Here is a 22,179-nt window from a genome sequence, read left to right as displayed (position 1 = left end):
TTTGACTATGAGCCCCAGTGAGGACTCCCTGCCATTGTGGTCAAGACCCTGACTCAGAAAGGGCGCTCCTCTCAGGCCCTCAGGCCCCTCATGAGTCTTTTATAGACCATGCCAGGGAGAAATGTAAGTCTTGTCTTGGGCCCGAGCTCCCCAAATACAGGGTCTACTTGTCTCCAGTAACAGGGAAACCCTTTCAGGAATCCTTCAATCATTTGAGCATATTGGAAAATCTTTTCTTCTTAGTCGACCTCTGCCTTATTACTAACAACATGACTCCTTGTCTATTTCCATCCTGCTCATTTTTTATTATGCCTCTGTAAGAGGCAGGGTGACAGGGGCAAGAAAAGATATGGATCCCAATAAGTATGTCCCTAACGTGGCCTGGGGACAAATTTTGTCTTGGGCCACTTATGAGAACTTTCCTCAGACTTGTTTTGAGGTTCAGCAAAGATCCACATATTCTATCTGCTAGGAAGTATAAATTCATCGGAGCCCCAGTTGGAGAAGGTTTAGTGTGAGGTTGGGGGCCCTGAGCCACAGGATACACAAGCAAGTCTTGACTGACCATTGCCAGGTTCTCATGGCTCTGTCTCAGTAGAGAACTCAGCCCATGCCTTCCTTGGGCCAGACTTTAGCTTCTTACATGTATTTATGCTACATCCAAATTTGTGCACTTGTCTTTCCAAATAGCATCATTTCACCTAGGATAATTTAGAATTACAGTGGCCACCATGAGGAAGTTTCAATATAAACAAAGTTATTTACTTGGGAGGTGCCTTAGAATGTAAAGGCAATGTAATTCCAAGCACCCAACGGTCTTCATTATTATCAGCATAAGGAAGCATCTAAAAGAAACTGGATTGCAAAATTACTTCCTTAACAGATTGCTTGGCCAAAGCAAAAGAAAAATATGAACAAGTTAAATCTTTTATTTCCCCCCCAAACCCCAAATCAAGCCTACTATCCTCTTCCCCCATGCTGTGCCCTTCCATCTCTTGCTACCCCTCTAACTCTTCCTCTGACCCACTCCCCCTCCTTCCTGGCCAGCCAGGTACCCCAAAGCTCACTTACCTCTTTAAAGTAAACCTCCAGTGGAATAGAGAAAACCTCTTATGATGGATTCTAAGCTCTGATTTCATTCTCAGCTGAAAGCCATTGCCAGAGACTCTGCAGGGCCTAGACAAGAGCGAAACATTGCAGAGGAATTTAGAATCATTTGAGGAACATATAGCCCAGAGCAGCCACATATATCCTGGGTAACTCCTATGTATGACCCTTAGATGGAAGAAGTTCAATGAAAAAATCAGAATGGGAAGACCCCCAGTGGTGACTAAAAAGGCACAGGGAACCGAAGGGGTTTAGAAAAGCTATAGAGTTGTCAGGCTCTTTTGGAGGCTATCCTCTTTCTTTCCTGGAAAAATAGACTGTGCTCTGATTCAGTTGTTCAAGCCAAAAAAGGGGACATGTGATGGAGACCTCAGGGATAGGTTAATACCTATAGACAGCACGCAGGAGTTGATCCTGGAGCAGACGTGATCCTGGTTGCCCTCTTATCCTTTTGTGAATGCACTTGAACCAGAAATAGAGGAGCGTTAACATGCAAGCAAAAACTAGAATGGGTCTGCCCCAAGGCCAGACCTCCAAAACCCTGCTGAATATTTTGAAAGAGTTCTAAAACTAAGAAATGAACAATGGAGACATCAGTGAAGGTGTTCAGTTTCTCTACTCTTAAACTCACAAGGAAACATTTCTCTGAAAATTAAAGGACAACCTTACAGATGTTTTACTGATATGGACACAAAAATACCAATCTTAAGCCTGACCACTACTATGCAACCTTTTCCTTGCAGTCTTCAAATACTCCAGTCACACATTTATCCTCACCATACCTTCCCCAGCACCCCCTGCCCCGCCCATAACCATCAGCCTCAAACCTTTAACCAAGGAACACCATACTCATTAACTTAATAGCAAGGGATTTACTGTGTGAATGGAACTGCCATATGAAATATTTTCCCTGATGGTCTCTTCCTTCTGGTCTGGTCCCAGAGGACAGCCCTATTCATAAACAGATCCTGGCTCATTCAGTTAATGATTTATCAGTACTTCTGTGTGTAAATCAAGCAGATTAAACCTCTTTTATCAGTAAAAATTATGATATTCTACTGGAGCTAAACCCATCAAGGTTAATCTCTACCCAAACTTGCATAATAGCCTCTAAAACAAGGTGAGAAAAGAAGGGATAAAACTAATAACCAAGAGCCATAAAGAGAAATGAGTCTCACACCTTGTTCCGATCTTTGTGACTCTCCTATCCTCTCAGTTGAAAAACCCAGTGGACAGGAATATAGATTCATTTAGGACCCCAGGGCTAGGATCAAACTCAAATAATATTCTATCTTCAACGGCTACAGAGATCATATGTTTTACAGTTGTAGATCTGTGTCGTACTTTCTTTGGTGTCTCCTTATTTTTTAATTTAATTTATTTATTTGACAGAGAGAGAGAGAGAGAGATCACAAGTAGGCAGAGAGGCAGGCAGAGGGAGAGGGGAAAGCAGGCTTCCTGCCGAGCAGAAAGCCAGATGTGGGGCTCGATCCCAAGACCCTGAGATCATAACCTGAGCCAAAGAGGCTTAACCCACTGAGCCACCCAGGCATCCCATCTCTTAATCTTTTTAAACATTTTATTTAAAAAACAAAAACAAAAACATTTTATTTTTAAGTAATATCTACACTCAACATGAGGCTTGAATCACAACCCCAAGATCAAGAGTCTCACACTCCACCCACCAAGCCAGCCAGGTGCCCCGCTTTGGTGTCTCTTTAAATCAAAAGTTAATACTTGTCTTCACTAGGGAAAATCAAAAATAGTACCTGGGAGACCACTATGCCTCAGTTTACAAGACAAGACATCCCATGGAGGAAAATCCCTTACTCCAGACAATGAGCTGTGCAATGTGTGTCTGGCCAATAACTAAGACAATTATGAGGTTCCTTGGGCCACTGCAGGCAGAACAATCCTAACTTCTCTAAACGGGCATGCCATTAATATGACCTACCCACATCCTTGCTAACCAAACCTTTTCCTTGGGAACCCGAACATAAACAGACATTTTCTGAATTCAGATTAGCTCTTCAGTACCCTCCCATTCTGGGCCTAAATGTCATAAACCTTCAACCTATAAGCACACGAGAGAGATCTCTCCAAGCCCTTAACCTCGTTAGAATCGAGACCCGCTTCTCTTGTGATCCAGTGGCAAGAGCCTCTCCACCTTGTTGAGGGGTAACATCTGAACTGGTAGAGTCTTTTGTCAGCTTGGCTGGTCCTTCATTCACTACCATCTTCATTGCTTCCTAAAATTAGTTACACCTTTCTTGGTAGGTCGATTTACCTCCTGTGAACTCCAAGACTTTCTCTGAGGTGCTAAGACTGTCAGGCAGTCTTAGCTGTGCTAAGACTATCAGTCACTCCAACTCTATTGTAGTAATTTATACAGTAGAGTTTATGTTACTGTTTAAAAAGCATATAATGAATTTCTATTTTCTAACTAGGAAGGTGTACAAAATATATTTTTTGAAAAGTTTCAAAATTGTGTATAAGATGGTGGTGAGGGGACAAGCAAAATGGATGAAGAGAAGTGGGAAATACACACTTTGTTATGGACTGAATAAGTCATGAGAATAAAAGACACAGCATAGGAAATATACTATATACTATCACTTATACTATGATAGTTATGTGTGGTAACAGATGTTAACTACACTTGTGGTGAGCATAGCATAATCTACAGAGATGTGGGATCACTATATTGTGATATAACAGAAAGTAATGTAACATTGTGTGTAACCTATAAAATTTTTAACTTAAAAATATATGAGTTTATGTACTTTAAACAGACTGGAAAAATATGTTGTATACTGTTGGATATACTAAGGGTTATCACTTCTGTACTACTTATTAAAAAAGAAATCTACTCCAAAGGGGGAGCCTTTTAGAGGGCTGTTCTAGAGGTTGAATAAAATAATACATATAAAGCATTAAGCAAAGAGTCTGGAATATGGTAAAATTTCAGTAAAGGAACGTTATCTCTGTATCTGAAAAAAAAAAAAAAAAAGACTATCAGTCACTCTGTTAAGCAATCAATCCAGCTTCTCCTGATCAGCAAGTTATTTTGATAGCCATTTTGCAGCCCACAAAGCATGACAATCTTTATCAGAATTTGTCCCAAACTCTCATCCGAGAGATTTCAGATTATTAAAAAATAAAAACTAGCACCACACTTTCCACATGCCTTGTAGTTTGGCTAATATTACTAATACAATCATGGCTGCTCTTTGCTCTCATTCCTACGGGCTCTATGCCCCTGAAAAATGCTGGTCACTAGCAGGCTGGGGGCTTATCTCTGCTGGAAAAGAACTACAAAGGGACCAGGAATGTGACTGCACTGTTGAGGACCAGCTCATTGGAAGATCTAACCACGATATTGTGTTCCTCTCTCCCATGCCCCATACTCACACAAATCTTGGTGCATGAGTCAAAGGAAAAAGCGGCAATTCTTCAGTTAGTTTCCCAGAGTCCTGCCACCTGGGAGCAGGGTTGGCAAAGGAAGAGGGAGAAAAAGTGGAGGAGGGGAGGTTTGCTTATTTCTATCAGGGCTGCCTTCCCCTCCTCAACTCTGCTGTCCCCTGCCTGCCCCAGGGCTGACTCTGGGGCACGTCAGACCTGAGGCAGGGTATTCTCAGGGTACCCTCATCCAAAGGACATGCACAGTCTCTCCAACGGAAAGCTGGTTCTGGTGACAAGAAAGGGCAGCCAAAGGCTAACCAGATGCCAGTTAGAGGAGGTGACAGAAATGGGCACGGTGTTTGTGTAAATGGAGTAAACCGGCCTTAAATTCCAACTGCCAGGGCTGTCCTTGTTTTCCTTTGTCTATTTCCGGGCCCCTGGGAGTTCAGAACAGACTGCAGGTGCTCAGAGCAGCAGCTAAGTCAGAAAACGCTGTGCCCCAGCAAGGAATGGAGCTGCCTTTGGAACCTGGATTGGAGGGTGTCCAACCAACAGGGCTTTGTGGGGGGGGGGGAGCAGAAGATTGGCCTTCAACAGGTAATCCCAGATAGCAAAGAGCCGAGGGGATGACTAAATCGCCAGGACCCTGGGCTCTGCTGGACAGAAACCTTACCACAGTTAGAGAGGTCCTGATGCGCGAAATACTGGAGTCTCCTGACACCAAAATGGTCAAGCCTACTCCCGGGATCATGCGTCAGACAGTGGCAAAGCTCTCCACCTTGAGCCGGAAGGTGGACTCCTCTAACTCTTAGGAGTCTGTACTATACTTAAAAGCTTGCCCTGACTTTGACTTTGGAGTCTTCGGTCTGCACTATGCAATATGTCTGTCACTTACATACGGGGAGCTTTTTGGTGTCGCTGTGATTTCCTGCATCATGGCCTCAATCCTCACACTGTACGGCAAGCAGCCCCAAACGCGGGCCCCTCCTAACCAGAGCCCTTCTCCTTCAGGCCACCCTGTAATCCTTCGAACTTCTTAGTACCCCACGGGCGCCAGGCTAAGCCCTGCCGCGAGTTTTGATTACAGTCTTCAGACAGCAGAATTAAGAAAGAAATACCAAGCTGGAAAACAGCTTAACAGTTTAACGCCTTTAAGAACTCCAGGGTAACGGGAGTCCGCAGAGGACAGGCCAACCAGGTCGTGCGAGGTAATCAGGTTGGAAAGAGGAACTCCGCTGTTAAAAAAGAAAATGAAAAGTCACTCAGAGTGTAGACACCCAGAGAGTCGACGAACTCCGAACGGCCTATTGCGCTCCGCGTCTCCAGCGCGAGCATCCCCGGGAACCCGGAGGGGGGCGGAGGTGGCGCGCAGGGCCGCGCGTCCCAGCAAGGCCGGCTCCCGGGGAGGCACACTCTCGCAGGCCGGGGCGACGGGCCGGTCGGCCTCTCCCCGGATTTGTGACGTGCCGGGGGCAGCGCCGGTGACGAGGCCACCACACAAAGCCGGGGCGGGGGGTCCCCAGGCCAAGGGCCCCGATGGGATGGGGAGGGGGCGGGGAGCGAGGCGCCCCTGGGCGCCGGGGCCCCGCGCAGTATTAAAGTGAGCGCGGAGTCGGCGGCGTCGGGGGCCTGGCGGTGGCGGCGGGGCGGCCGCGAGCGCTCGTCGCGCGCCTGGCTGCTGTGGCCGCGCTGGCCGCCGGCGCGCCCGGCTCGCCGAGGCCGGGCCACGCCCCCGCGGAGGTGGAGCAGCGGCCAGGGGCGGGTCCGCAGCTGGCGGCGTCCGGGCCCGGGGCGGGGGCTGTGGCAGCAGCTGCAGCAGCGGCGGCGGCAGCAGCGCCAGGAGCTGCTGCAGCAGAGGCGGAGGCTGCTCCTGGACGCGTCCGGGCCGCGCAGCCGGAGCCCCAGCCCGGAGGCACCGGGCGGTGCGCTGGGTGCTGCTGCTGCTGCCACTGCCCGCCGGCAGCCGTCAGGGCCCCCTCTGCCGCCTGGGCCCCGGCCGCCTCCCGCGCCCCCGCCGTCCCCGCCCGCGTGTGCGCCCCAGCCTGGACGCCGCCCCCGGCCGGGTCTCCACTTCTCGGCCGCGCCTCCCATGACAGCGCCCGCGCGAAGATGGCTGCGAAGGGCGCGCACGGCTCCCACCTGAAGGTGGAGAGCGAGCTGGAGCGCTGCCGCGCCGAGGGCCACTGGGACCGCATGCCCGAGCTGGTCCGGCAGCTGCAGACGCTCGTTGTGCCCGGCGGCGGAGGCAACCGGCGAACCAGCCCGAGCGCCGCGTTCACCTCGCTGGACACCGGTGAGTGAGGGAGGGGGCTGGCTCCCGAGCGCCCCGCGCGCAAAGTGCGCCGCCGCCTCCAGGAAGCGGGCCCGACTGCTCCCCTGCCGCGACGGCCGCCTTCGGTATTACCCTTCCTGTAGTGCTGGTTTTAGGAGCAACAAGAGTAACGAGAAAGGTTCTTATGCCCCAGGAGAAAAATCACATGCAGGTTTGGGCGCTTTGGGGGAGAGAGAGAAACGGCTCTCGCTCCCTGCTCTTTGGGATCCTGTGGGCAGCTCCGCCTGCTGTGAAATGGTGGTATCTGCGCGGATCAGCTCAGAGCAAGGGCTGGACTCCTAACGCCGTCCCTCCACCCCGCACCCGGTCCCTAAACTCCTTCAGGTGAAGGCTATCCGTCTCTCTTCTTGGCCTCACCTCCTGCCCCAACCTCCGAGTCCAGTTGACAACAGTGCTCTGTCCACAGCAGACAGGGCTGCGTTGGCGAGAGTGCCAGGGTGGGGTGGTGAAGTGGGGAAGAGGCCGGCTAAGCCTCAGTTTCCTCATCTGCGGTCGGGCTTGGGACCCATCTAGCCCTAGCACTCCGTGACTTTGGCAGTAGGGCTGGTTTGGCTGGGCTGGGCTCTTACACTGGGGCGGGAAAGCACCCCGATGTGGCAGTCAGGGGTAATACCCCGCCCCAGTCTCCAGCCTCAAATTCTGTTCCTGGTGCCCACAGCTCAGACTGGAGCGCCCTCCGCCTGCTCTCTTCGTGCACCACCACTTTAGAGCCTTGTGGAAGGAGGCAGGGAGTCAATGAATGCAGATATGAAGAGGTTTAAAGACTGCCCAGCCTGTGGAATAATAATAATAGTAGGAGTCATAGCTAACACTTACCCAGCACTCACTGTGTGCCAGGCACTGTCCTACTAAGCATTTCAGTCAACTCATTAATTCTTCCCAACAAACCCATGAAGAAGGCACTCTTGTTTGCCTTACTTACAGATAATGGAGACAGAGGCTCTGAGAAATTAAATAACTTGATCATCTAGCCAATAAGTGGTAGAAGCAGGATTCGAGTCTAGGCTTCTGAGTATATCCTTTTAACCACTGGCACTGTAACCTCTTAATGATGTGTAGCACAAAATCCCAGTGAGAGGAGTTGCCAAAAGGGATGGGGAGGCAGCGAGGTCACCAGAGGGCAATGTGTGGTAGATGGCGGAGCTCAGAGGAAAAGGAATTTTTGGGAAGCAGCAGAATGTGTGCTGGCCTCAGCCTGGGGTTGGGAAAGGCAAAGTGTGTTTGCCCAATGAGGAGAAGGATAGAAAGATGCTGAGGGGGCTAGTGACAGAGACAGTCAGTTAGTTTGGGGCTTTGAGATCAAGCTGAGCATGCCAATGAGGAGCGAGGTAGTGGTGTGGGCTTCTGAGTGTGGAAAGGAAATGGACCTATACAAAGAGCACTGGGGTCTGGGTGAGTTAAGGGAATCTGAGTAAGGTTGGCCTCACAGAGAAACAGGCTGGGCCAACACAGGAACTTGACCTCTTCAAGTTCATATGGGTCTGTATCTCCTAAACTGCTTTCTAGAGGTCTCAAGGAGATTACATAGTTAATTGGTATTCCAAGAAGAAAGAACTTAGGGAGGCCAAAAAGTAAAGAAACTGGACCTAATAGATTCAAGAGTGTTAAACAGAATTATTTTTTAACTGCAGGACTTTTCAGAACCTTTATTTTTATTTATTTATTTGTTTTTGAAAAGATTGATTTATCTATTTGACAGAGAGAGAGAGACAGACAGTGAGAGAGGGAATACAATAAGGGGAAGGGGGAGAGGGAGAAGCAGGCTTCAGGTGGAGCAGGGAACCTGATGTGGGGCTCCATCCTAGGACTCTGGGATCATGACCTGAGCCTAAGGCAGACGCTTAACAATTGAGCCACCCGGGTGCCCCTTTATTTATTTATTTATTTTAACAAAGATTTTAGTTACTTATTTGAGAGAGAATGAGTGAGAGACAGAGAGCATAAGTGGAAGAAGGGGCAGAGGGAAAGGGAGAAGCAGATTCCCCACAAAGCGGGGAGCCCAATGTGGGGCTTAATCCCAGGTCCCTGTGATCACAACCCAAACTGAGCCACCCAGGCACTCCTTCAGAGCCTTTAATATGTTCACTTGCCTATGATGTACAAGTCAAGGTTAGAGTATAAATAGCACATTTCTCAAACTTGCCTTCACCATATTCTATGAAGCAATATTGGGAAACATTGATATGATACAGTTTATAAATGGTATTGTATGGTTATAAAATGATTCCCCCCCCCCTTTTTTTTTAATTCTTGTAAACAACCTTATAGGGAGAGCAGGACATATTGTCTCCATTTTAGATATCGGGACACCAAGGCCCCAAGAGGTCATGTAATGTGTATGTGGCAGAGCCTGTATGCAAGTCTCAGTTCCTGCCATCAGGTCTACTACTAGTGAACGTGGGGGCGGGGCATGAGGCACCTGGCTTGGCTTCACTGTGGGGACTGCCTGGCACCAGGAGGGAGACTCAGGGGAGCAGTGGAGTCTCTCCTGCCAACTTTTGAGTTTGGTTCTGCAAATGATTTTTCTCCCACTGTTAAATCTGGATACACTATCTCAGCACACACAGACACATACACACACAAGGAAGGAAAATAAATGACTCCTAAACCTATGCATAGAGCACTTTTTGGATTGTCTGCTATTTTGATTCTCTCCTCATGGTTCCTTGATCACCGAGGAGCTGAGGGCCTGTTTTTTTGGAGCGGTGTAGCACTGACCCCTTTAAACCAGAAGGGAGATTCTTATTGTACTACATGGCCTCTTAGAGTCAGTGACCAGAGCTTAGACCAGTGACCAGAAGCTTCAACAGTTACATATTTGAGGAGAGGAGAGGGAGCATATTGAGGGGGGAGCTAAACCCCAGTTGAACCCCATTTTGCAAACGGAGGCCCTGAGCCCAGCTTGTATCTGCAGGGTTTCCTACAGAAGCTAAAAACCACTTCCAGGCCATGTATTTCAGTTCAGAGGGCCAGAGGGGAGGACTCCCTGGGGAGTGTCCTCTGTGGGGTCTGGTGGGAGTGAAGAGTCAGGAGATGCTCAGGCTGAGGGGCCCCTGCCCCCTCTTCTCTGGGGAGGCTGCTCCCACCACCTGCCCAGCGGGGAAGTGCCACTGTTTGCACCTTTGCTCTCAAACACATCCGGCTTAGATTTGGTCAGGATGGAGCAGGGGAACCCCAGAGTGTGGCTGGCTGTGATGGAGTTGGTTCATGTAAAAACAAAGAACCCATCCAGGCAGTTAAAGAAAAAGAAATGAATATTATGAAAAATTTCCAAAACCTCAGAAAAGCAGAACAATGAATCCCGTGTATCCATTAACCAGCGTCAGTGATTATGAGCTCAAGAATGATCTTGTTTGAGCTACACCCCAACCCATTTTTTTCCCCACACTGAATACTGTAGTAGGTACTTATTAATAAGAAGCCTTTCAGTTGCAAAGAGATTTATTTACAGGAGTGTAAGCACATACCTAAAGAAGGGGTGACCCTTGGGAACCAGTGTAAGATCCTAAAAAAAAAAATTGGTTTTTGTTTTTTTTAAGATTTTACTTATTTATTTGAGAGAGAGAGTGAAAGAGCACAAGCAGGGGGAGCAATAGAGGGACCCTGGGATCATGACCTGAGCTGAAGGCAGACACTTAACCGTCTGAGCCACCCAGGCGCCCCAAAAGTGGTTTTTCTTAATTAAGATCAGAGGTCTGTTACACTAAAGAATTCTAAAGAGAAAGGAGGATTTCAGTAAGTCAGAATGTCATAGACAAGATGATTTAGTGTGAGATAAGATGATGGTTTAGATAGTGGGTTGAAATTTCTTTCCTTTTTGCAGTCTTCTATTTTTATGTAATCAATTGTATAATCCTTTCTTTTTTGGCCAAATAAGAGCTCTTTTGAAAAAACAAAACCACCATACTATTATCACCCCCACCCCCACTGTTAAAATCTAATGATTTAATTTTACAGTTCATTTGCTACAATTGGGTTCCTACATATTGCATTTGCTTAGTAGTTTGGGTGCCTCTTTTCTCCCGCAGTATTTTTTTGTGTGTGTGAAAATCTCAAACATTCGGCAAAATTAAGGTGTACTTACTTTATCACTTGTCTGCCCCTCTATCTATCTAGCCATCCATCTAGAGTCTCCTAATCTATAGTCACCCCCATCTCTCTTTTTTTTTTTTTTTAAACCTGAACTGGAGATTGGTCTGAGCGTTTCTTCAGTTGGCGTTAGAGGGGGTGTGTTTGAGGCAGGTGGCCTCTCACTAGTTTTGGCCTCTTCCTCCTCTCGCTGTGGTTACAAGTTCCCAGCCCTCTGCGGTCCTGCGTGGTAAGCAGCTGCAGAGACCACTGTGTCCCCGTTTGACTTCGTGGGGAAGGGTGTACCTGGCTGGACCCAGGTTTCTGACTGCAGATCGGCAGGCTGGGGAGATGGGGCACCACCCTGCAAATGTGGTTTCTGGGGAAGGGGCAGGTATCTATGAAGTGGGTCCCTGGAACTTAGCACCCTGAGAGCAGATGGGAAGGTAGCTGCTAGAAGCCTTCAAAACCAGGTGGGTGGGGAGCCTGAGGGGCCTCAGTGGGGGCCTCCTCGGGGCCTCTGCCCAGGGTAGGCGGCTGGACTGGGCCGCACGAATCCCTACTCAGGCTTCCAGAATCTGTTTCACTGTCAGGAAGGGGAGAAGCTGCAACACTTTACCCAAATCGGGATAAGGAGTAGGTTTCAGACAAGATGACAAAGAGCCATATTTTACCTTCAGAGAAGGAAGAATGGGAAAGCCTCAAAACCACCTGGATTCTTATTGAACAACTGGAAATTTAGAACTTTTAATTCTAAAATAGTCTTCAGTCTCATAGACTGGCCAGTTGGGAATGGTGGGATGCTCAGAGGAAGGGGAAGGATGGCAGAGTAGAGAGGGAAGTGATGTGGGCAAAGAAGAAAAGAAAGTCAGTTCAGTTCCCAACACCTGCTGAATGTCTGTTAAACCAAACACAGACTCTGTGTGGGGGGTGAAGGGCAGGGGTGGGGGCGGGGCAGGGAGTGGTGCACAAGAGGCGTGAGAAGGCCGGGAAGTGTGAGTTTACAGAACAGTCTGAAACTTACAGGTATGTGACAGTAAGAACAATTCTTATCCCTGCCTTTGGAATTGCTACTGGAATTCCTATTTGGAAGTCCTATTACTTGGAACTACTATTACCTTTGAACGTACTGTTCACAGCCCTTAGACTTCTTTATTTCTAAACCACCAGGAGCTCTGGTCTGCATGGGCTGCAGGGCAGACAGCCTGTCTGCCTGCATCATACCAACGAATGTGGTATGATGTTGTTGTGGGCTGGGACCATAGCAATATTACATATCTTTATTATCATCTATAAAATGGTAGTAATATCCACCTTTTAGGGCCGTGCAGATCAAAGGATACTATACAGTAAAGTAGTCGGCACCCAGTAGGCCCTCAGCAAACACTGCCCTCCCCCCTTTTGCAGTGAAAGGGACTCTATGGTCAGGGCAGTGCTTACTTTCGTGTCTTTTTTGTTTTTTAATTCCCAATTTGTTGGGCTCTGATACTTTCATAAGATACACAAACTGCTGCCTCTCATTTTTTTATTATTCAAGTCAACAGATTCTAAAATTATTTTGTCACATTATAATCAACTGGGTGACAGACACAGATCACCCCAGTCCACCCACCACACTTGGAGCAGCATGTGTTCAGAGGATATACCCCTTCTTTTGAGGAGAGGAGTGTGCCCTGGGGAGTATTTCCAGATTCAGGGTTGCTGGGGAGGAAGCTGGTTTCTCTGGGCTTGAAAGGAACAGCAGAGCCAGCTCCTGCCATTGGGTGGTGGAGGCAGAACCTGGTGGGGAGCTGCAGATGAGCGAGAAACCAGCCCAGCAGGACTATGGAGGGAGATACTCAGTTCCCTCAAAAGCAGTGGGTTCCTAACTCTCCTCTGGTTGAACAGGTGCAAACCAGGTTGGAGGAGAGCCCCAGGCCTGGTGGCCCACAGCTCTGGAATACTGCTCAGGCCCCCACTGCTTAGCAGCCCAGCCCTCCTCCTAGCTGAGATTTGGAAAGGGAAAAGATTGGCTTTCATTCTTGAGTTGACTTAGATTTTATTTATTTTTATTTTTTTATTTTTTAAAGATTTTATTTATTTATTTGACAGAGAGAGAGAGAGATCACAGAGAGGCAGAGGGGCAGGCAGAGAGAGGGGGATGCGGGCTCCCCGCTGAGCAGAGGGCCTGATGTGGGGCTCAATCCCAGGACCCTGGGATCATGACCTGAGCCGAAGGCAGAGGCTTTAATCCACTGAGCCACCCAGGTGCCGCTCAGATTTTATTTTTGCCTAGATAATATAGTCCCATGGGTCAACCTTCCAAAGGGACCAAAAAGTAAAGAGTGAAAAGCCTCTTTCCATCTCTGCCACCTTCCCCGTAAGCCAGGAAGGCCATCGGGATATGTGTGTATACCATCACGTGTTTATACATAAACACACGTTTGCGTCTGCTGTGTGCCCTCTGCTTTCTTAGTGATTTGTCTTGGAGTTCATTCTCCAATAGCACAGACCTTCTCATTCCTTTCTGTGGCAGTGTGGTGTCCCTTTTTATGGAAGTGCTGTGCTTTATTTAATCAGCCTCCTGTCGATGGACATAAAAGTTGTCTCTAATTTTCTACTATTATAAATAACGCTGAGTGACTTTCTATATCGGTCATTATACACACGTGCCAAGACCTCCCTCTGTAGCAGTGGGACTGTGGAGTCGATGGGGTGCACGTAGTTTTGATACAAATCATCAGGGTCTTTCGAGAGGTCCCACCCACTTCTGCACCACCAGGGACAGAGGTTAGCTTTGACAAGAACTTTTTTGGGCAGTTCTTCCAAATGTTAATTTTCGAAATCACGGGACGGACAGCCAAGGATCACTAATAGACTGTGGCATCCTCAGAGGGAAAATCTCCAGGGACCATTCTCTGGGATCTGGGCTTTCAGGCTGTTCTCTGTGGGGAATTTCCTCTCCGTGGAGAGACTCTTCAGAGGCCTGCAATTTGGAGTCCGTCGGTTTGAGCTGTGAGCAAACTGCAGGGGTCCTGAGAGTAAGGAGTAGCATTCCCGGGTGGGTCTAAGAACGCCATCCTGGCAAGTAGAAAGAGCTCTGGGAAGGCTGGGGACCAAGCAGACCTTCCTGGAGGCATTTTCGATTGGCCCGTGACTCCCCGAGCCTCTTGGCTTCCTCACCCAGCCGTGGAGAGGGTCCAGTTCTCTTGGCAGAAGTTCCCAGTATGCTGGGAACTTCTGTTGGGTGGTGGGCCTGGTCCTCACCCTGGTTTCAGGGAAGGGGCAGCGAACCAGTCACACTGAGCACAGCCACCAAATGGTGGTCGTGAAACCACATGTGATCTCAGAGCCCTGGGGATCCCACCCATTCCCTGGGTCGACGCTGCTGTAGGTAGCAGGCATGTGGTGGTCACAAGCCTGGAGGTTTCAGTGCTGTGTGGGGAGGTGGCAGATAGAACCAAACAGTACAAATTCCCCTGCCAGGCAGTGAGGTTTGGAGATAGGCTGACATATGGAGAGAACTCCAGAGAGTGCCAGGACTGGACATGTCCATGGATATGCCCTGCTCCACCAGTGCATCTGCTGCCCACCTTAACTCTTTGCTTTCATTGCTAGGTTATCCCTGGTTATGGTAAAATACTGTAAAAATACAGAAAACCAACTCTGGTTATACGGAAATTGGGAGCTCATGAAAATGCATTAAGTTGCTTCCGATATTTTTCTTCTTGGGCTGTTTTTGGGGGGGATTCCTTCTTGGAGTAAGAACTTGCTACCCACAGTGGGGCATTGGTGTGACTTTGTCCCTCATTTTAAATTCTGAAATTCTGGGAATTTGTCCTAGGTATTGGGAACTTTGCATCCCCAGCCACTAAACTACAGAAAATAAACACAGCAGTTTGTGCTGTGAGTATGATAGAATGGCTGTGTTTTGACTCTCAAGGCTGTTTAACTTTATGAAAACTGGGTCTTTATTTCTTTTCTCAGATTCGGGCTGCTTCTGTGCTGGGGTGGGATAGCCGGGTGGCTACAGGGACATGGGCTAGTGTCAGGGGATCTGCCGTGTTCAGGGGATCCCTGCCCTGTTTTTCAGATGACCTTGGGAAGTTGCTCCTGGCCGAGGCCCTCCTGGAGCAGTGTTTGAAGGAGAACCACACCAAGATAAAAGACTCCATCCCTTTGCCTGAGAAGAATGAGCCGAAGATGAATGAAGCCAGAAACCACCTGAGTAGTATCCTTAATCACGGGAGGCTGTCTGTAAGTGGGCAGCCCCCTCCTCTCCTCTCTGTCTTGCCTCCCATCTGTTGGTGTGCAGGGTCCCTGGCTCATTGGGTCATCTGAGCAGCAAGGCCCCCTAAAGGGTTGGCTCTGCACTGTTCAGCGCAGCAGCTGCCTGCGGCGTGTGCTTCTCCAGTACTCGCAATGGGGCCAGTCCAACCTGAGATGTGCTGTAAGTGGAAAACACACGCTGGAATCTGACCATGTAGCACAAAATGAGGAGTGTTCAAGATGATTCATTCTTTATACTGATTATGTGTTCAGATGACAATATTTTGGATAGACTAGATTAAATAATATATCCTATTAATATTAATTTCACCTAGTTTTGCCTTTTATTTGATTTTTTAGAAATATTTCTTTTTAACTATATTTTTAAAGATTTTATTTATTTGTGGGGAGAGAGAGTAAGAGAGCAAGCAAGCACAAGGGAGACAAGCAGGCTGTCCACTGAGCTTGATCCCAGGGCCCAGGGCTTGATCCCAGGGCCCCAAGTTCATGACCTGAGCCAAAGACAGTTACTTGACTAAGCCACCCAGGCACCCTATTTTTGCCTTTTTTAGTGTGATTAGAAGATTTTACTAGGAAAACTTAAATTATACATATGGTTTATGTTACAGTTCTATTATACAATGCTTGGTTGAGCTAGTATGTGCCTGGTCCTTTTGCTCTTTGGGGGTTCCAGGGAAATAAGACCTCAGTGAGCCCATGATTTAGTTGGAAACAGGCAAACATGTCTGGCTACTGACAGAAGAGCTCAGTAACAGGGCAAGCCTGTTTAAATCTATGTGCATTTATTGAGCACCTACTGTATAAAAGGCACCAAGGGAAGTATCGTCCACTCTCTCCAGACCTTTGCTGCTTCAAGCATACCTGTGGTATGGGTATCATCCAGGGAATGCAAAATCTGGGTCAGAATCCTTGTGTTAACAAGCTGTCCTGGCAATTTCTTGTATACATTAAAGTCTGAGACTGGTCTGGATTACAGTGTATCCTGAGTTGTAATAGAGGTATGGGTACATCATTAGAGAACCAGACAGGACATGATTTTTTAAGAGATGTTCCAGAGTAATAGATTAATTGACTTAAACATCTATGGTGGGACACCCGGGTGGCTCAGTCACTTAGGCATCTCCCTTCAGTTCAGGTCATCATCCCAAGGTCCTGGGATCGAGTCCTGTATTTGGCTTCTTGCTCCGTGGAGAGTCCGCTTCTCCCTTTGTGGGCTGTTCCTCCTGCTTGTGCTCATACTCTCTCTTTCTGTCTCTCTGAAAATTAAATAAATAAAATCTTTTTTAAAATGGCTTTTATGGTGACTGAGGGCACAAGGCATTGTACTCTGAGGGTACTAAAGATGAATCCAGTGTGGAGCCTGCTCTCAGGCAGGTTGCAGGTTTACTGGAAAATAAGTCCTCTTGGCAGATTATCCTTGATGGACTGTGACACATGCCACAGCAGTAGTGTACGTGAGGGGCAAGTTCGAGGGGGCTACTGCTTAGGGTGAGGTGGGGAGTCAACCTAGGGTGATGGTAGGACTAGAATTGGACTCTTATGGTTGGTGGGGGGACAGTGGCTGTACCTTGAAGGTTGGGGGAGAGTTCTGACATATAGAGATAGGATAGGGCATTCCAAGAAGGAAGCAGTATATCATTTCCTCTTATAAGATTCCTCTTATAAGATTTCCTCTTATAAGATTTTCATTAAAGTACATCAAACAGCGGGATCAAAAGGAACAGTGAGAAATTAGGTTATGGAGGTACTTTGGGGCCAGGAAGTGGGGACTGAAATACCAGGCCAAGAAGTGTGGGGCTTTTTCTGTGGTGGAAGTGATTGGGGAATTTAAGGATATTGCCTTCAGACTCCTCAGCAGGGATGACTATAGGAGTGGGAGGTTTTGTATTGCACTAATAAACTAGCTCTTTGACCTGGAGAACCTCCCTTGACCTCTTGGGCCCTCCAGTTCCTCATCTGCCAATCAAAAGGGCTGGACTGGATTAATGGATCCCAAGCTTCCTCCCTCCAAAACCCCTTTTAATTTTGTTCCTTTTCCAGACTCTGTTAACTTTAAAATTGGGTTTTTTTTTTTGTTTTGTTTTTTTTTTTTGTGTGTGAGAGAGAGAGCGAGCAAAAGCAGAGGCAGAGAGAAAAGCAGGCTCCCCGCTGAACAAGGAGCCTGATGTGGGACTCGATCCCAGGACCCTGGGATCATGACCTGAGCTGAAGGCAGCGGTTTAACCGACTGAGCCACCAGGGATCCCTAAAAATTGTTTTTACAGTAAAACAACTTGGGCTTATTGTTAACAAGTCATTAAATAAGCAAACTGTTTGAATAATAAATAAAAGTTCTTCTTTGCCAGCCTCAAGGCCACCCTATCCCTGGAGTTTAGCACTGGTCACCATTTGGTGTGTGCCCCACACACCTTTCTCTGTGCATTAATGAACACACATATACACACATCAGGCTTTCTTTTCTTACTAGAGCCATAGGATCCATTTTTGACCAGAACTTTCACTTGGAGCTCTCCCCATGGCAATACTTCATTCTTTGTGTTGGCTGGTAGCATTTATGTATATTATCAGGAAAACCATTTGTATGCCCAATCACCTTTCTAAAGAACAGATTTTACCATGCTTTCTTAATCAAAGACATAACACAGGCACCAGCAGCACTCAGATAGTCACAGTTATTCAGGCCAAAGCCAAAATCTTGTTGTTTATTAGGCACAATCAAATATCAAAAGTAGTTTGTGGGATTCTCTGTCTTACCCCGAAGGCCAGGGTGTGGCTGGGGGATGGTCTCTGCTGGCAGCAGATGAAGCCCCGGCTGGAGTGCTGAGTATCCCCAGTAGCTCTGATGAGGTGGGGGGAGAGGTGAGCAGGGTGGGCCCATCAGGGCAGTTTGGAACCTCCTGCCTGCTGTAACTTTGGCCGTTCCCTCCCCCCACCATAGCACCAGGCATCGGTGCCATCTCATTGGTCCTCTCCGTAACCTGCTGTGGGAGTTACTGTTATCCCCATTTTCCAAGGGAAGAAACTGAGACCCAGGAAAGGTTAGTCACTCAGCCAACACTTGGCCAGTTCTGCCCAGTAAGGACATTAAAATAAAACAAAAAAACAAATAAAAATGAAAACAAAATAAAACAGAAAAACCAACCCAACAACAAGAAAACGACCATCTTTTATCATCATTCCATAAAAGAGAATACATTTTGACACCAAAAAGCAAGACAGATATGCTTTCAGGGTAAAAGGAAGCTCTTTAAGTAGTATACATTTGGCATCTGAAGCACTCACTTGGTCCTTAATTTTCCCCCAGCTTGGTGGAAGCTCTGTTGGGAGCTGCCATTGGTCCAGCAGGAACCACTAGGAGCTACTCCCTGTCATCACACCCTGAAATGTGTCCTTCTGAGCTCAGCTGCCCTTCTCCACATTTACAGTGGAGCAGGATAATAATGATAATGACTTGTGCCTGTATTTATCTAACTCCTTCCTAAAGAAAAGTTCAAAGCCCTTTTCTGGACTTGGGTTACTCTGCTGCTTTTGGCATTGCTGTCATGGGAGGTGAGGGGTGGGTGTCACTGTCTCGCCCTCACCCATGGTGAAGACAAGCCCGAGCAGTGAGAAAATGGGCCTGTGGTTTGAACCAGTATGGGGAACAGCAGAATCTTTGCCCAGCAAGGGGAGACCGTGGGCCACAAGATTCTGGGAGTGCATAATTTGTGGCCCTGGTGGAGGGAGTAGGTGGCCTATTTGGGGAGACTAGCAAGTGTGCTTGAAAAATTCAGCCATGGAAGTTAACCCATAGTCAAAGAAGGTCAGGCCTACAGGGGCTGACAGGGTCCACTTGGCAGAGGCATTATAGAAGTTCAGCAGCAAAAGGAGTTCCCTGGTACTCAGGGAGGCTTCTAGGCCTTAAAAAAAGAAAGAAAAAAAAAGGAAAAAAAAATAAAAAGGAAGAGGTGGGCCTGAGTAAGCTGCCAAAGGATGAAAGAAGATCTGGATAGACCAAGGGGAAGGGGGATACTGTTCCAGATAGGGAACTATGTGTGCAAAGGCAAGGGAAAAATGTGTATTTACAATGACCAAAACACCAATGTACTAAGAGATTTTGGCTTTGCTCTGTTCCCTATCTCTTGGTTGGCTTCTGAGAGGGTAGTGGGTGGTTGGGAGTAGTGGAAGCTTTCCTGGGGACTACAGGTTCCCCAAACTCCAATCTCCCAGAAGGAAAAAGGGGTGGCACTTTCCTGCTGGTGACAGAGCCTGGGTTGGGGGCCAGCACTGTATCTCCAAGGAGCTTTGTGGACACAACTGCTGCTGGGGTTGAGAGCTGTGCCCAGAGCCTGGCCCAGAGGGGCAGTGGGTTGGTGGGGCACAGACATGGAGGCAGAGGGCTGGAGAAGTTGTCATGGAAAGCAGGGGATACTGGAGTAGGACTGGACGCATGCCCAAGGGCAGGACTTGGGGGCAGGGCTGACCAGACCTCCTGGGGCCTGAGGGAGTCCCCAAGAGTCTGTATGGTGAAGATTTAGTCATAAGCAGCACTGGAGAAAGGGAAGAAAACAAGTTTGAATTCAAGCACTTGACTGTGCACTTGAGATGAGGACAGTGGCCCTGCAGGCCTTGGCTCTCCTGCCTTCCTCCCTCACTGCTGATGGGGCCATTCTCCCTACCCAGGTCCTGCTGTCGCAGCTGTGGCTTCAGCCGCTGGCCCCTTACCTGCACAGCTTCTTTTCATAGCTTTTGACCTCCCTGTATATTTTTACAGATAATCATGTAAAGAGAACTCCCCTCCCAGTTATGTGAGCTTCAGGCCCCACAACATTTGGCTGGGTCCCTGATTCCCTGTTTGTGTTGAGAACCAATGCCTGAATTCCTGAGCATTAACCCGGGGCCGATGCCTGTGGGGCTTCAGGAGAGAGCAGTCTGCCTGGAGTCTGGTTGGGGGCATAAGACATGCACACACATTGGGGCGCCTGGGTGGCTCAGTTGTTAAGCATCTGTCTTCAGGTCATGTCATGATCCCAGGGTCTTGGGATCGAGCCCCAGCATTGGGCTCTCTGCTCAGTAGGGAGCCTGCTTCTCCCTCTCCCACTCCCACCCCCTGTTTGTGTTCCCTCTCATGCTGTGTCTCTATCTATCAAATAAATAAATAAAATCTTTTAAAAAATAGAAAAAGACATGTGTGCACACACACACACCTGCAACGATTAGGCACTCATGTAAGAATTTCATTGAGAGCAGGCATGGGGAGCAGGGAACTGTCACATGTGCTGGATGGCCAGTGAGGGCTTCCCGGAGGAGGGGCTTTGGCCAGCTGGCATGGATCCAAGGGAGGAGGCAGGGGTTCATCCCAGGGTGTGGGGTGGGACTGGGGCGGGAACGTCAGGGCGGGAACCCACTAAGGGGTCTGTTGCCCTTTCAGCCACAGTACTTGTGTGAGGCCATGCTGATCCAGGGCAAGCTGCACTACATGGAGGGCTCGTACCGAGATGCCATCAGCATGTATGCACGGGCCGGGATCGATGACATGTCCATGGAGAACAAGCCACTGTATCAGATGCGGCTGCTGGCAGAGGCCTTTGTCATCAAAGGTAGGTGTGGGCCCAGTGGGGGTGCCGTGGCTCCCCACCCTCTGTGTTCAGTCCCTTGCAGTCTGGCCCCACTTGCCAGCAGCAGGTGGCCGCCATAGGCCACATGCTGTGGTGGCTGTTGGCCAGCGGCCAAGATATATAAACCCTAGTAGCACTCGGGCGCTGACCTGCCGGGCGGACACCAGCAGCGACCAGGCACGCCAGGGTGCGCCGGCGGGCGGCAGCCACCAGGCCAGATGTCAGAGGACTCAGGTTCCCACCTTGGCTCTGTCAAAAACCAGTCCCCCACCTGCACATCCCTGGGCAGGTTACCGCTTTGCCTTTCCTGGCTTAGCTGGCTTGTGTGTGGAATAGAGTTGTGATGCCTGCCCTCACTGGGGTGACCGTGACCAGGAGGCGTCCTCTGGGTCACAAGGTTGAGGGAGCCTTAAACGATGTCCCTTAAACATTGTCAGGCTGGTGCTGGTGACTGACATTGGCTGCCAGTCGGGTACCCGGTGGTTTAGAGCAGCCTGTCCCTCCTCAGGTATTTGTGGGCACCTGTGGAGGGCACCCAGGCAGGGGTGGGCAGGTCAGAGCCAGTTCCCAGAGGGAGTGGTGTTCTAGTGAGATCCCAGGCACTCACGGTCAATGATGCAGAAATTTCATAATACGGGGCTATGGATGGTGGCCTGCTTGGGACACTATTTGGTGCCCTTGAACTGACCTTGAAGGGGTTACACATTAGTAAAAGCCTGACCCCAGACCTTGTGCTTCGGGTTCCTCCTTCCCCGGATCTATGAACCCTGGGATTGCAGTGCCCTAAGGGGTGGCCCTTGGTGGCAGTGAAGTGTCCTAGGAGTCCCTCTGCCCAGATTGTTGTCAGGAGTCTTAGATGTTTGGTCGTTTCCTTATTTCAGCACCAACCAGTCCCCAGAGAAAAGTCTAGACATGCTTACGACCATAGGGGGATTGGGTGTCTGAGATGGTAGAGTGTTTGCCACCTTCTTTGATTTAGGTAGGGACATTCTCTCCATCTTACACATGGGGAAACTGAGGCCTAGAGAGGATACATACCGTGCCCAGAACTGCCCAGAGATTTGTACTGGAACCTCCCTACTGTCTCCTTAGGATCCCGGGGATTGACTGACATCTGTGCAGGGCATGGCCTACTTTGACCCTGGCTTTTGCTGGAGGGCTGTTTTTCCACCCCTGGGTCCCTTTCCCTTTGGAGACACTGTTCACATCATGGCAGGAAGTCTGCCGAGATTGTCACCTTGGACAGACGCAGCACCAGCGTGCGGGAGGGCAGGTGACATGTGGGATGACCCATTAGGTGGAGTCTTCTCCCTGTGCTCTCTCGTCCCTTTTTCTGTGCCCTAGCATAGGCCAGTCATGGGGGCTTGTTACATTTAGCATTTGGGACTTTTGGGCCTCTTGAAA

The 22,179-nt window shown here is 48.8% G+C and overlaps 1 protein-coding gene across 5 annotated transcripts in view; it reads left to right on the top strand.

The window, feature by feature from the left end:
- The first annotated feature begins 6,331 nt into the window (after positions 1-6,331).
- Positions 6,332-22,179, top strand: part of TTC7A (tetratricopeptide repeat domain 7A) — a 114,324-nt gene continuing 98,476 nt past the window's right edge. For 2 of the 5 annotated variants that reach the window (XM_004753007.2, XM_045077729.1), the window contains exons 1-3: positions 6,334-6,802; positions 14,982-15,145; positions 20,589-20,757. In XM_004753007.2, the coding sequence (XP_004753064.1) occupies positions 6,619-6,802; positions 14,982-15,145; positions 20,589-20,757 (517 nt within the window). In that variant the 5' untranslated portion in view covers positions 6,334-6,618. Of the gene's footprint in view, positions 6,803-14,981; positions 15,146-20,588; positions 20,758-22,179 lie in introns of all 5 variants that reach the window. The other 3 variants (XM_045077731.1, XM_045077730.1, XM_045077732.1) reach the window with 3 other exon arrangements.

The sequence above is a fragment of the Mustela putorius genome, unplaced genomic scaffold (genome assembly GCF_011764305.1).
Source record: "Mustela putorius furo isolate JIRA1106 unplaced genomic scaffold, ASM1176430v1.1 tig00000224_pilon_pilon_pilon, whole genome shotgun sequence".
NCBI classification, from domain to species: Eukaryota; Metazoa; Chordata; class Mammalia; order Carnivora; family Mustelidae; genus Mustela; species Mustela putorius.
The sequence above is the reverse complement of the archived record's forward strand: the minus strand, read 5'-3'. Positions and strand labels throughout refer to the sequence as shown.